Source organism: Eptesicus fuscus, chromosome 1 (assembly GCF_027574615.1).
Source record: "Eptesicus fuscus isolate TK198812 chromosome 1, DD_ASM_mEF_20220401, whole genome shotgun sequence".
NCBI classification, from domain to species: domain Eukaryota; kingdom Metazoa; phylum Chordata; class Mammalia; order Chiroptera; family Vespertilionidae; genus Eptesicus; species Eptesicus fuscus.
The window spans coordinates 12,712,888-12,727,547 of record NC_072473.1 but is presented as its reverse complement, the minus strand read 5'-3'; the positions used below and the strand labels follow the sequence as shown (position 1 = coordinate 12,727,547).

Here is a 14,660-nt window from a genome sequence, read left to right as displayed (position 1 = left end):
TTGATCAAAGTAAGCTGAGTATTATTTGTCCTCTCCCATGAGTTCTGAGAGCTTCATGGTTAAATGGAAAAGAGTCCTGTGCCCCAGTCTTAGCTCTGCTCTGTAACTTCACTCCCCTGGTCCTCATAGTCTGCAAAGGGAGGGTGTTTCATTAAATGACCTCTAAGCCTCTGTCCAGCTTCTAATACTTTATGAACTTCTTGAGAATAACTTCCAAGGTTTATTATTAGAATGATAATAATAGTAACAGGTCCTTCAGGGTTTACTATGTACTTGGCACAGTGCAAATGGGATTTCTAAGGATTATAATGAAAGGTTTAGAGAAGTGAAAGAACTCACAGGATCAACAGCTTGTAAGTAGGACAGTCAGGACCCAAACTCAGATTTTTTCATCTTAAAGCCCATGTTTGGATCAACCCTGCAACACTGTTTAGCCTCATTACTTACCATCCCTGCCTTGGCATGGAGAGTGAGGATAGAGGAGTCGATGCAGACCATCTAAAGGATAATCATAAGTACTAAGGCTATTTGAAAGACAATGACCATTTTATGGATGCTGGGTCCTCCCTTTAAAAGAGTTCAACCAACGTTCAGAAAGTGTCAGCATTTCAGTGAAGAAGCTAATAGCCTACACTCATTAAAGTAATCTTAAACATAAACTGGCTAGGAGTGACAAGTACAAAGTAAAGTGACAAAGTGACAAACAGTCTCAAAATAGAAACGACCCTGGCCACAGAATTCCCACCTCTCTGCTTAATTGACTTAATGAAGCTGCTTGTAAAACTAAATCTAACTCCTTTATCATACCTTTTAAAGGAATGATTATTGAGTCCTACGTCATTAGTGAGTGCGTAGCTTCTTAATATGGGAAGTTTTCCATTGTTACTCAATCCACGTGGAGAACTGAATATCTTGATGTCCTGACTGTTAATACGTCTTTCTCTTCTCCATCTGTTATCATTGTTCTTCTACTCTCCATTGCCCAGGGCATAAAGACTTCATGGAAGAATAAAACAGCCTAACCAAAAATAAAAAAAATTTACATATAGGGACTCTATATGTTTCCAGTCTAGGATTTCCAGTGTAAAAAAGTTTCAGGGGTATGACAATCCTTAGCACAAAGGAATAGACTACCACCACCCATGGTTGGTCAGTTAAACCAACACATTGATTAAACTAAAAAGGATAATAATAATACATACCTTCCTTTAATATTTTATTGAAATTTAAACACATAAAAAATAAACTTTCTTTTGCCACTTGTTTTAATGTAGAGTTAAGGCCCTTTCTTTGACTGTATCTACTGTTTTTTTTTTCTCCTTAGGCAAATTACTATAATGCATTCTTTATGATTTCTAATGCTGGACTCTAAGTGTAGCCAGAACTTGAATGTAGCAGTCTGATTCTAGGGGTTCAGTGCTACTTCCAGGTGGTAATCTTTGCTGCTCTAACCAGGGCGCCATATTGTTGGCATGCGGCAAGCAGTCATATACTGGCTAAGAGATGCCATTTTTGAGGTTGACATTCACACGTACTGGAGGCAGAATTATAACCTGCCTCCAACCAATAGTGCACATTATCTTAATAGCTATAGAGTACATTCTTGAAGTTTGCTTTTCCCTGGATGACGAGACTACAGTTGAGTCATTCAGGAAATTATTGACGAGAACAAAAAGTGTTGAGAACAGAGAAAAAAAAAGAAAGAAAACCTTTTAGTAAGAAACATCATGGGTGAAGAATAGTGTCTGAGTGGGAGTTTCTCAAGATGAGTCAGAAAGTTTTGTATACTCTGAATCCATTCCACACTTCATGAATCCCTGAAGATGGAGTTGTGCATTCTACTAATATAGAATTTTCGTTTAAAATAGGCTGCATTATATTTTAGTTGGTACATATGTCTGTCTCTCTTAATGTAGGCTAATATACCAAATAGGAATCTCATTTTCTAATCAATTGTTGAGGAAACACACCTTTTTTCTGAGTCTTCAGTGAAAGATGCTAGAAATCTCAAAAGGCCACTTCATGCTCGATTCAAAGAAGGACTGTGACTGTAAGACTAGGAAAGCACAGAAGGAAATACGAAATGCAGCCCTATAGTTTCCTCTGCCTACCCATTGGAGAATGACAAGGGGGAGGCTATAGATTCTGGCAGGAGCTGCTGGGGACCTTTGAAAACTAAAGATATAATCAGCTGGGGGGAGGGTCATCTGAAACAAGTGTGCAAAGGGAGGAAACTCCAAAAACCTCAGCACTAAAAGGATAGACAGAGTTAGGACCAAAAGGGAGGGGGAGATCAGAGAACAATGGCCATGGCAAGAAAAGTGGGTTGGGATTTTCAGTACCCAGTGGCTGGCAGCTATCAGAATCCAATCCACTGGGGAAAGATGTCGTTCCATTGTAAGTCACACAGGAGTGGCTGTGGAGGGAATATTGTTTCCAGAATCCTTGGGCTCAAAGCCTGGAGCCAAGCAGGAGAATAATACAAATAATTAAGGGAGTAGTGGAATTAACTTACAGGGAATTCTTTCTGCTTTTCTTCACCTGGTGAGATCAAGGGTAGTATTCATTTCACATCAGATAGGTCTATTATCAGGGAACTGTATCCTGTTCTGGCAAAAGATGATCTAGTAGATTTTTTTCCATTCCCAACTTCGAGGATGTAACAAATTATGTATAGCTTGGGAAAGCGATGCACTGGGTCTGCTGCGTCAGAGGCATATTTAAAAATAAGATGTACAAACCTCAAGGAGGGAAAAGAAATCCAAGGAGATGTGTTACAAAAACAAACAAACAAAAAACAAAAGGAAAAAAAAAACCCTGCCTCCTTTACATTTATACAGACTCTATATAGAGAAGGAAGTCCAACTTTACAGCAACTCCAGGTCATCAATGTTAGACTTTTTCTGTGTTTGTTTATTCTTTCATAAAAAGTAGCTCATATCCAAAACTCATTTTGAGTAGTAAATATCATACCCAATTTATAGACAGAAAAATGGAATCCTTGAGAAGGTATTTTATTTGGAAACAGAAGTCAGTGAAAGAGACAAGAATATGACACAATTGTCTAGCTAGTGGAATAAAAACAGAGAGCTACAGGTCTATGTATTTCTATCAAATTCGAGTTAGAAGGAATTTTTCTTATGGCTATAATTTAGTCTAGAATTTGTCCCTCAAATATCATCACCCTACAATTATATTAATAAGTCATCTCTAACCATTTACAAGCTCTCTGACACTCCCTTTAGTTGTATGTTAATGATCTGCTTTGGATCCTGTCAATATTTGCTGTCAAAAAACCCATTTAGGTTCTTGGTTTCTTAAGTGATGCCTTAAAGATGAAAAAGCATCAAGTCAGTGAGTTAATGGTTCATTTTTCAATGTGCCTTTTCATTGTTAACTATGCTGGAATTATCCATTTGTGTGCCCCTTTCCAAAGGCCATTTTCAAAGTGTAAGCGTGCAATGTTAGAACAAGTTTAGGGAATTTTAGAGTGGTTAGAGCTTTGGTCAAGTGAAAAGAGTTCTTTAGAAAAGGGTGTGATAGAGTAAAAAGTCTGTCCCTTATGTTTAGAATCCTGGATTATCCTCGAACTGTTTGCGTGACCTTGAGCAAATCATCTAATCTCTTAGAGGCTCAGTTTCTTCTTCATCAGTAAAATGAAGATAATCCAAACATGAGGAGTTTATTGTGAAGATGTAGGTGTTGTGATGAGGAGGCTAAATATTGCAGCTTGGGGTGAATAAGGCAGTTTGTGGTAGATGGGTGTGGGGGGAGTAGTTACTGTCCCATAACCTTACCACCTGATTAAGATGAAAGCTAGTCTCAAACCCAACTTTGCCACAACACAGACCTTTGTTAAACACACAATATTCATTAGCAAGCAAGCATAAAACCATGTATACAGTCTGGCTGTTAGTTGGATGAAGTCTCAGCCCTTGTCCCTTTAAGTGCTCCAAATGACTGCCACCTTGCATAAAAGGATCACGTGTGGCAGGTGGGGATTCTGTTGCCCTTACTTGGCAGCAGCCAGCTGGAAATCCTCATTATCAATGGCTGGAGACAGGCCTATTTGGGGATCAGTCCTCCAGCTCTGCCTCTGCAGATGTAAGTAAGCTACAGGCTTCAGATTCTTACACTCTGTTCAGCAGGGTGGGGATTGCCTCCAAAATAGTTTAACCAATCTTCATATCTTAACCTCTAATTTCATAAATAAAATCAATTTCTAATGCTCACTCTTATTTCACCTGTTTTTTTACATTTTTTTTTCAAGCAGTGAGGCCTCAGGTGTTGGTGAAGATATGGCTAACAGAAATACTTCAAGTAGCAATCCTGGGAATGTGGTCTTAGTGATATTTTACCACCTAACCACCCCAGAAGGATGAACTCCCAATTAGAGAAATAGGTATTCCTAGTGTTGCAGTTTAAACCAAAGTGCACATATATAGGGTGTCCCCCAAAATGTATACACATACTTTGATTAATTATAAAGGCAGTATTTTTAAAAATATATTTCACTTTCAAAATTGAGCTATCAGCTGTTAAAGTGTGTACATATTTTTGGGAACCCTGTATAAAATACCATCCTCTCTATGCTAAAGTAGTTTAAAATAAGTTCCAGACAACTTAATAATAGGCAGAGCAAATATTTTAAGTATATGTCAATACTCACCCACTTAGGGATTATCTATTTCTTTTTTTAAAATATATTATTTTTATTGATTTCAGAGAGGGAGAGAGAGATAGAAACATCAATGAGAGAGAATCATGGATCGGCTGCCTCCTGCACGCCCCCCACTGGGGATCAAACCCGCAACCCGGGCATGTGCCCTTGACTGGGAATCGAACCATGATCTCTCGGTTCGCAGGTGGATGCTCAACCACTGAGCCACCGCCGGCCGGGCAGGGATTATCTGTTTCAATGGCTGTTAGATTGGCTCCACAAGTTCTGAGGAACTGCTCATGGCCCCGAGTTTGGGGGAAGCAGATAGGGTTCTGGGCTCCCTATCACCTCAGCCACAGCAGTCCCACCTCCACCTAGTTTGCATTTTAGATGTTTTCACAATACTTTACTTGAAGGAAGGGGTTCCATGCCAAAGGTTTGAAAACCAATGATGAAGCCTAACATTCATATTACAAATGGGGAAGATGTCACTTTTTACCTGTAGCAACTCCTAGCATTGGGCTCTTTTCACCACCATAAGCCACCCATGTACTGCCAGGGCTGACCAGCAGACCCTGAGCGACGGATGAATCGATTATTCTGACACCAGTTTCTGTGAAAGAGAGGCTAAGGGGCTTGTTTGGCTATAGAAACCAAAAACAGCCCCCAATTGCCTGCATCCTTAGGTTTTTATTGTAACAACAGCTTGAACTAAAATTAACCTCTGGTACAATCAGCAGGGTAAGTATCCTTGAGAAGGCACATGCTTCTACAAGGTCAGGTCTTAAAGACTCAACATAGAGATTCTAGCAAAACACCCCGGGGATTGGACTTGTTTGGAAAAGTCAAGGTAGGGGCTGCCACCTTCGGCAAGGTTCCCTAAAAGGCCCCCGATCCTTAGGAGAACCCTCCTTACAGACTTTCCAACCAAGTTCTGTGCTTCCCCACAATGTACCACGGAGAGTTTACATGCATGGCTAAAATGAATCTGTGAGCAAGAAAAGGTGGTATTCCCACAGCATGTCCTTTACTGATACACCGCCTTGGATGACTTTTACATGTTCCTTTACTGAAAACTGCAACCTACTATAGAACATACACACATGATTAAATGGGTTAGTTCAGCAATCAAATCCTTCGGAAACAGTGTTAACTTGAATTCATCATTGGGAAGATGTCCTTTGTAGAAACATAATAAATGGGTCATGGTAGTAATGATCTAATCCGTTAACTTTCTTCCAAATAGTACCTATCTGGACTTTACCTCTTTCACCCAAACTGACTATAGTAATGGAAATAGTTTTTGGTTCAATAGAGATCATCTTCATGGGTCTTATACATTGTTTTGATCTTATTTCAGGACCCTAATGATATATTATCTAATCTGTGACATGCAATTATAAAATACTATTATTTTATGTCTTGCTAAGAAATAAAACAACATGTCAATTAAAATTTTAAGATACCATTGCTGCAAAGACACATTCTGATTTCAGAGATATTAAAAGAGGTGCATATCGCCCTCATAAGGCAACAAGTGCTTTATTCTAAGTGGAAAAAACATGTTCTACCTTCAGAAAAGCTTTAATGCTTCTTTTATGTGAGCGATAGTTCTGGTTGAAGTGGTTTGTATTAAACATCCTTGCCTTTTGATATCAGATGAAAGAGGGACAAAATTCAAATTTACATATTCTCTTCACCAAGTTCAAATTACTTTGTCAGTATATTCCTAGCATAATATTTAGCATAACTCATGATTGCTAAAATGTATTTTTTGTTAACTGCAGATAGAGATTAGTATGTTATTTTAACGAAGGACAAGAATCTGTGAACTGTGATCCAATAAATTAGACTTTCCAGCACACTTTTTACACAATGGTGTGTTGGGAAGAAGGTAAAAAAGTGTCAATTATAGAAACTTTAAAAAGTGCTGGGCCCAGCCAGTGTGGCTCAGTGGTTGAGCATCGACCTATGAAGCAGGAAGTCATGGTTTGATTCCCAGTCAGGGCACAGGCCTGGGTTGTGGGCTCAATCCCCAGTGCAGTGCGTGCAGAAGGCAGCCAATCACTGATCCTCTCACATCACTGATGTTTCTATCTCTCTCCCTTTCCCTTCCTCTCTGAAATCAACAAAAATATATATTTTTTAAAAGTGCTGGAACAGCCCTAGGACATTATGGAAAGGAGGAGGCAGTTTAAGAGGTGTGATTGCCCCCCTCCCATGTTAAATCAGGAAACTGAAGGAGGGCTAAGGTGTGGGATGGCTTCTGTGGATGTTATTTCCTCCTTTCCTATCATTATGTGCTCCTTCCTTATCCCAGAGAGAGAAAAATATTAAGCACCACAGGAGGGCAACAGCCAGAACAAACTGTCTTCAAATTCTCCCATTGAATTTGACCTAAGGATGAATACCAGAAATTTGTGATAAATAGAAGTCAAATTTGCCTTTGCATATTTCTGTGCTGTCATTACCACAATTTTCTTGAGGTAAAAAGCTTTAAAGATGTACTTTTCAGATGCATTTTTTTTTCTCACAAACAATTACTGTCTCAGAGTATCATTACAATTTCTTACTTTTCTGGAACTAAATCTTCCCTATTTTCTCTTTTAGGCAAATATCAATATCCCAATGGGAGCCTTTCGGCCAGGAGCGGGGCAACCTCCTAGAAGAAAAGAAAGTTCTCCAGAAACAGAGGAGGTAAGGAAACTTGTCTTTGTCCTCCAAAATCCTGACTAGCACGGGCAGAGGCATGTTGGGGGCTGGTTCTCTAGGGCAATGGAGGGAAGGCAGGGAAGTAGATCAATGAGTCATCACAAAATATATACATTCCTTTGATGTCTTGCTCAATTAGCCATGAAACACACCGGCCCTTGCTTCCCTTCAGCTGAATTTAAGTGCTTGGCACAGTTACTTGAAGATGATGAGTTTAACATGAAGCCTGTTGATTGACTGTGTATGTTTGTTTGTGTATGTGTCGGGGGAGGGGGAGCACAGCCTCTCAGATGCTCTTGGTCCACAACAGTCACAAGCTTGGTAAGTTTTCATTCTGAGCTTTTACTGAACTAAGCAGGATGCACTTAGTACTGATTCTGATGAGTGATGAACCCCAGTGGGAGCACAGGTAATAAGCACATTAAATTTCTTGTGGATTCAAACAAAAAGCTCCAATTTCTGGGTATTTACTTTGACAAGAAGACTGCATGGGAGTCTATAAATTCCTGTATTTTTCCTTCAATTCTTTACCTCTCCTCCAAATGCAAATACCTCATCTTCTAAATGGAGGCTAAAATTAATAATGAGTACAATAAATACAGAAAAGTTCCTTCCCCAAGTGTTGATATTTCATCCCCAATTGTGCTGAAGATCTGGTTCTGAAAAAAAATAATTAAGGTTTTGGAGCATATCATTAGCACAAGATAAGGGAAATGTCATTAAATAAAGTTGTATGGCATATAAAACTGTATTTTCTCTTTTTAAAAAGGTGAAAAGGCTGTTTTAACTTTTGTAGGAGACATTTTTGGTAACTGCCCCCAAAGAACACTTACCATCATTTCAAAGTTTCCTAATAAAACTGGTTGTCCCTCTTCTAATCTTCCGCCCCATAAATAATTCCTGACATAGTCCCGAATTAGCGGTTCCAGCCTCTAATCAATAGATAATTTTTGAAAGGAGTAGATGGAGTATTTGAGTGATATCACCAAGTTCTGGAATTTCAGCCATTAAGTCACCTTTCATGAGTAAAAATTTTAAACATACAAGTTGAAAGGTCCCAACCTGACCTTTTCTTATGGTACATAATCTATAGTTCTGATGCTGCTAACTTGGCCATCCAGTTAACTAATGATCATGAGCTCTTTCTCTCTGGGATTTTGCATGTTGTAAGAAAAAGGCATGGGGAGGTAAAAGAGTGGGCAGTGGAATTCTTCCTACACCTCCATTTACCTGTAATAAGATTTCCTTCCTGTGCTTCCTTTTAAACTGTGTCTGTCAACTACCATGGCAATCAATTGGAAGATAGCTTGACCCTCTTTTTTCACTAAATTGTGACTGATGTAAACAGTTCTTTTGGAGGTGTACATTTCAGTTTCCCTCTGTGGTACAGATGGCCCTCTCCATGTGTCCCAGTTAGAGGGTTGGGGAAGCACTGTGCTCTCACTCTTGCCTTGTCCCAATCTGATGGTTCCAGCACATTCTAAAATAGCCAAGAACTGATACAACCTGGTTGGTGAATACTTTATGACCAGCCACATATGCAAATAGTCAACCAATATTTTTCGCAGGATGGAGAGGACTAAGGTATCCACAGAGGTCCCAGAAGTTTCTTGAACTGAGCAAAACCTTTACCCCGGGGATCATCGATCAGGAGGGTGTAATTAGGCGTTGTTCTGCCTTATTGTAAGAGCAAAAATGATTTCTCAAGACTTGTGGGGTCTTAGGGAAGCGTGGGATCTAATGGCTCAAGTTCTGGGCTGGATCTTAGAGTACTCTGCCTCCCGTATCTCTTTTGACTGAAATCCCATCATTTTTAAGCCACACATTAGCATGCTGGGATTTTCTGTTAATTATTTCCCTCTCCAGCTGGTTCCTTTACAAGATGAAAACACACTATTTGATTCTGGTTCCACCACATCCTAGCTGTGTGACCACTGTACCTCAGTTTCCTCAACTGTAAAATACGGATAATAGTACCATATTTATAGGTTGATGTGAAGATTAAATGTGTTATGTAGCTTATATCAGCCAAATGTGTTATGTAGCTTATATCAGCCATTCCTGAAACTGTAAATGGTCTGGGGCTGATAAGCCTTCTCTCTAGCTATTTTTATCTAAATCAAACAATGTCTTCCATGTGCCTTTTCAATTCAAATATCTACTTGCAAAAAAAAAAAAAAGTACTTATAGTCCAATGGAGCCAACTGGAGCCCTGTTAGTTCATGCCTTAATTTATTATAATTCTTAACAAATTCAGATTGCCATTATTTTTGAAAGATGAAAGAAGATTCAGTTAAGAATATGCACCACCACTAACCCCCTTCCTGAGTTAATATCATAATATCTACTTATTAAATATATCCACTTATAATTCTCCATTACACATGCCCTTACCAAATCAAGTACTAAAAGTCTTACCTTGATGAATAAAAAGCACAGTGCATGGAGGTTTTAATAACTTGAGAGGAAAGTGACTACTATTAAATATTATCATCCTATATCTGTGTATATCACATAATAAACTTGTACAGAGACACATAACTACACACATTGGCTTTGGGTGTCAAATGTGTCAATACAGCACATTTTGATATTACAAAGACAGTGAATGTGACTTACCTGAGAACTTAACAGAAGGAATTAGAAACGTTTTTCTTCTTCATGCTTCTTTATTAAGCTCTACCCACCTAACAATCATGGGAACATTTATAAGTAAGGAAACATTTTTTATTTCACTGCTACAGATATTTAAAAAACTCCAAACACTTTATAGCCTTGTTTAAAATTTCTTTCCAAAAGCCTAGCAAAGAACATTTTGGAATACCTGGTCCTCCAAATGCAGGCTTAGCAATGTTCATTATTGCTTCTAAACCTGCATTTATAAATGATGAATGTATGTGCACACAAGGAAGCCAATCCTATGGCTCTGTACACTGATCTGGGGAAACATTTTCCAGATATTTCCAACAGCCAGGCCACACTGAATTACTTTATCAACTTGTGTGGCTGACAGGTTAGCTACTTCATTAGCGCTGTGCCAGAGTCAAAGGAAATGACTAGAAAAAGCAATTAGCGCTTACCAGAAAAACAGCACCTCGATATTTTAGATTTCTACTTATCCACTCAAATGAACAATTTAAAAACGTTTTATAAAGGACACGTCAACCAAGTAATTGGTTAGAGTTAGGAAGGTTGAACGCTTTCTTCCCTTTTCCTTTAGGGTCTAGACAATTTGAGAACTAGATGTAGGAGCCAGAAGGGAGGAAGAGCATCAGCTTTAACACTCAAGTTTCAGGGATGCCTAGTCAGGCTGGCAACAAACTTGTGGATTCTTATTACTTTCCCCCAGAACTGGATTGGTTCACTCAGTTGTTGGGCGAGCAGATGGAGCTCTGCCAGTCTCACACTGGGATTGTTAGTTTGGGCCCTCCGAGAAGCAGACCCAAAGATGGGATGAGACGGGCAAAATATTTACTGGGGAAAGGAAGTATTTTGTAAGGAAAATGGGAGGGCTGTCAGACAGTGATGCGGGTGAAGGATAGTGGGACAGAAGGTTTGGCGGAAGCATCTTAGACCTCAGTGCTGTTCTAAGGAGATTTCTTGAGCCGGAGTCCCTTCCAGAGGAGTGTGAAGTCTCCCAGAAACGGCCACTTTAGGATCCTGTGGCGCACAGTCATTGGCCAAGAGCTGCCGTGGGAAGCATGACCTCAGTGTGCTGATGGGCGTGTTTCAAGACAAAGCAGCTGGGGCAATCATTCAGTTACCCTCCCAGCAGGAAACTGATCCGAGAGGCCTGTTCTCCTGGCTGCCACGGAGATCAAATGTTCCTCCAACACCTTCCTTCAAGGGCTGCAGAGAATATGCCTCTGACCTGTAGCAAATTGGAGGAATGAGCTAACAAGCAACTTTCTTCTGTAATAATGAGTTGGAGTTCTAGGAGCCACACATAGCAACTGATTTATTGTTTTATGTCACTGTTAGTATGTGTGTTTGGTGTACATACATACAGGGATAGATTTGCCACTGTGGTATATTTTCAGGGTTAATCAGCTAAATAACAATCAACAAGTTTGCTTGTGCACTTCTGTACCAAGAGTTGGAGGACACACAAGGAAGTATAGAATGTGGTCCTGCCGTGCAGCTGCAACAAAATAAAAACATAATATGGTAGGAAATTTAAAATACTTTCTGAAGCAGGAAGGGAGAGCCGGGCCTCCTCTTTTGCTCTATCTTAGCCCACTCATATTCAAAGAAGTTTTGCTTGTATCAGTTTCAGTTTGTTTATGCTTTGCAGAGATTCACTGGAACAAAGGCTGGCAGCCACTGTACCCCAAACAAAACATTTTGAAAACTCCTAGACTAAGTCATTGCTAGAGCCAGCTGTACACTAACATTTTGCAAATCTCTGCTATTCAGGCATATTATGATCACTCTAGAGGCCTGGTGCACGGACTCGTGCACCAGTGGGGTCCCTCGGCCTGGCCTGCGGGGATTGGGCCAAAACTGGCTCTCTGACATCCCCTGAGGGGTCCCAGATTGCAAGAGGGTGGTTCTCGGGTGATGCACCCCAGAATCAGGCTCCCTCCTCTCTAGTTCTGGGTACGTCACCCAAGAATTGCAGCTGCCAAGTCACCGGAGCTTGGCAGCTCCTGTGTTGAGCGTCTGCCCCCTGGTGGTCAGTGTGCACCAGTTGGACCGTCTGCCCCCTGGTGGTCATTATGTGTGATAGCTACCAGCCAGTCGGCCGGTCGCTTAGGCTTTTATATACACTGAATGGCCAGATTATTATGATCTCTCAACGTATAATAATCTGGCCACTCAGTATATATATATTAGAGGCTCAGTGCATGAATTCGTGCATGGGTGGTGTCCGGCCAGCCTGGCCAGGGGGAGGGGACATGGGCGGTTGGCTGGCTTGCCTGCTGGTCGAATTCCTGGTCGAGGTGACAATTTGCATATTAGCCTGTAATTATATAGGATATACACTGAGTGGCCAGATTATTATGCATTCAGAGATCATAATAATCTGGCCACTCAGTGTATATAGATGATACCAAATTTAATTTGATCTTGTAAGATGCTTGCCTTGGAAAGATAATTACTTCCAACTAGTGGTCATTCTTATTAGTAATCAGACACTAAACAGTACTCTAGTTTTTCTAAGTCACTTGGAAATTACTTGTTTCTTCTTCCAACTTTATTCCACATTCCTCTACAAACTTCAGGAGATCTTCTTGAATCTTTGAGGATGTCTCAGCAGCACAAGACAAAGTCACTCTGCTAGAATTACACTCTGACATTATTCTTGCTTTAATTTTTTTCATTCCAGAGAGACCAAATGTATTTTTCAGTAAGCTGAATCTCTCTTCTTGCTTTTCTTCCTCTTCAGAGTGCTCCTCCCACCTCGGATGAGGAAAAGAAGCCAATTCCAGGAGCAAAGAAACTTCCAGGACCTGCAGTCAACCTATCGGAGATCCAGAATATTAAAAGTGAACTGAAATATGTCCCCAAAGCTGAACAGTAATTGGAGGAAAAAGGTAAGTGGAAAGCTATTTCCTTTGTCTAAAAAGATCACTATACAAGGTTTAAGGAAACCTTCCACAGAAGGAGTCTGGAATTCCAGAAGAATTTAAGTATCAGGGCCTTCAACTGAGACCAGTATTTCTGGTGCAAAGGTTTTCTGGCATGTAAAGCTGAGCTTTTGGACCTGTCTCACTCTGTAACCAGTCAGAGAACCATTGAGGATCTTTGCCTGCCATCTCTTTTCTGGTCACCTTCTTAGTTGGGGAAAGATAGGGTTGGGAGAGGAAAGACGCTTGGGAGGAAGTCTTGAAGAGCTTTTGATCTTGGGGTCCAGGGAGTCCTCCCTTATTTCATGTCTCAGTTTCACCTAGATGCCCCTAAGAGCAATGATCTACTTCTGAGTAGAAGATCAGAAGAGCAAGGAGCTGAGGAGGTTTAGAAGTGTAAAGAGTATAGAGACCAGGCATTCGGGCCTTGAAACCAGTAACCCTTATGTGTATAAGGCAGACCAAGAGGACCTGGTAATGATTCTGGACGTGGATGAGGGAAGGGTAAACTCAAAACTATATCTGCTGCCCAATGAGGTACTGCAAGCAGGCACTTTATTTTCATTTTATCTGGATCCGGTCAGTAATGATCCCCTAGTGAGGATTCAGCCTCTTCCTCCATCTGCAGACCTGATACCTGCAGACTGGTTTGGGAATTCTTCCAGCAAGGGGCATGTGGAATTGGCCCAAGTCATTGCTCTTTCTCCTATGAGACAATGACAGCAAATGTACTTTATCCAACATTATTGGATCTCACCATGCACAATCTATTGCATTTTTAAGCAGAAGTTTAAGTTTAGAGGAGAGGAATATATACCGAGAACATAAAACAGGTATTTATCTGGCTGATTATCCATTCATTCATTTGTTTGTTCATCCACTCACTAATTCAACCAATATTTACTGATCATCTGCTATGTGCTGAACAATAGAAACATTTATTAATCATTTACCATATGCCAGATTCTATACGAAGAGCATTATATCTATTGTTTGTTAAGCTTCATGATACCCAGTTTATTGCTCCCATTCTTGAGATGAGTCTTGTAGACTGATTTTCACCATCTATCATGCATCCTAAAAAGGGGGTCTGATTTCAAAGTTAGTGCTGTCACCTACTTGTTATACTGCTTACCCCCTTCCTCCCACTGCACCTTACAGGACACGACACTCCCTGTGGGTGTTAGGGTGATATATTCTGACCATGTGGATGGTGAAAGCAAGCATAGCATTTGGGCCCTATTATGTCTTCTTCTGTAGACATAATGAAGAACAGAATATTCTATGGGACAACCCCATAAATAATGGCAATGGTACCTGTGCCATGCTTACACAGACTTATTAGGCTATTGAAAGTTAGTTCTACTGAAAGGATTTCTTTACAGTGTAGAGAAAGAGAGGAGCCATTTTGAGTTAAATTAAAACAGTATCTATTTTCAACAGAGTTGCATAAAATAATAAAGGGTAAGAATAAAACACAGTGGATTTTATGACCATGAAATTAACCCCAGGACAAGGACAAAGTGACATCAGTAGGAAATGACCTGAAGCATGGCTATACACACTTGTATTTATTTATGACAAAATGCAATCAACTGATGATTAAGTATCATTATACTCAGTCCTGCTTGTTGCCAAGCTGAGCTGAAATATTCCAATATGCTTGAGGTGAAGCTGCAGAACTTTCTTCTGAGAAAGCCTGGAAAAGGGAAATTAAC

The 14,660-nt window shown here is 40.1% G+C and overlaps 1 protein-coding gene across 3 annotated transcripts in view; it reads left to right on the top strand.

The window, feature by feature from the left end:
• The window catches only part of SMPX (small muscle protein X-linked), a 55,118-nt gene that overhangs the window by 8,376 nt on the left and 32,082 nt on the right, over positions 1-14,660 (top strand). For all 3 annotated transcript variants that reach the window (XM_008154573.3, XM_028129723.2, XM_054715627.1), the window contains exons 3-4: positions 7,271-7,357; positions 12,762-12,909. In XM_008154573.3, the coding sequence (XP_008152795.1) occupies positions 7,271-7,357; positions 12,762-12,896 (222 nt within the window). In that variant the 3' untranslated portion in view covers positions 12,897-12,909. The remainder of the gene's footprint in view (positions 1-7,270; positions 7,358-12,761; positions 12,910-14,660) is intronic.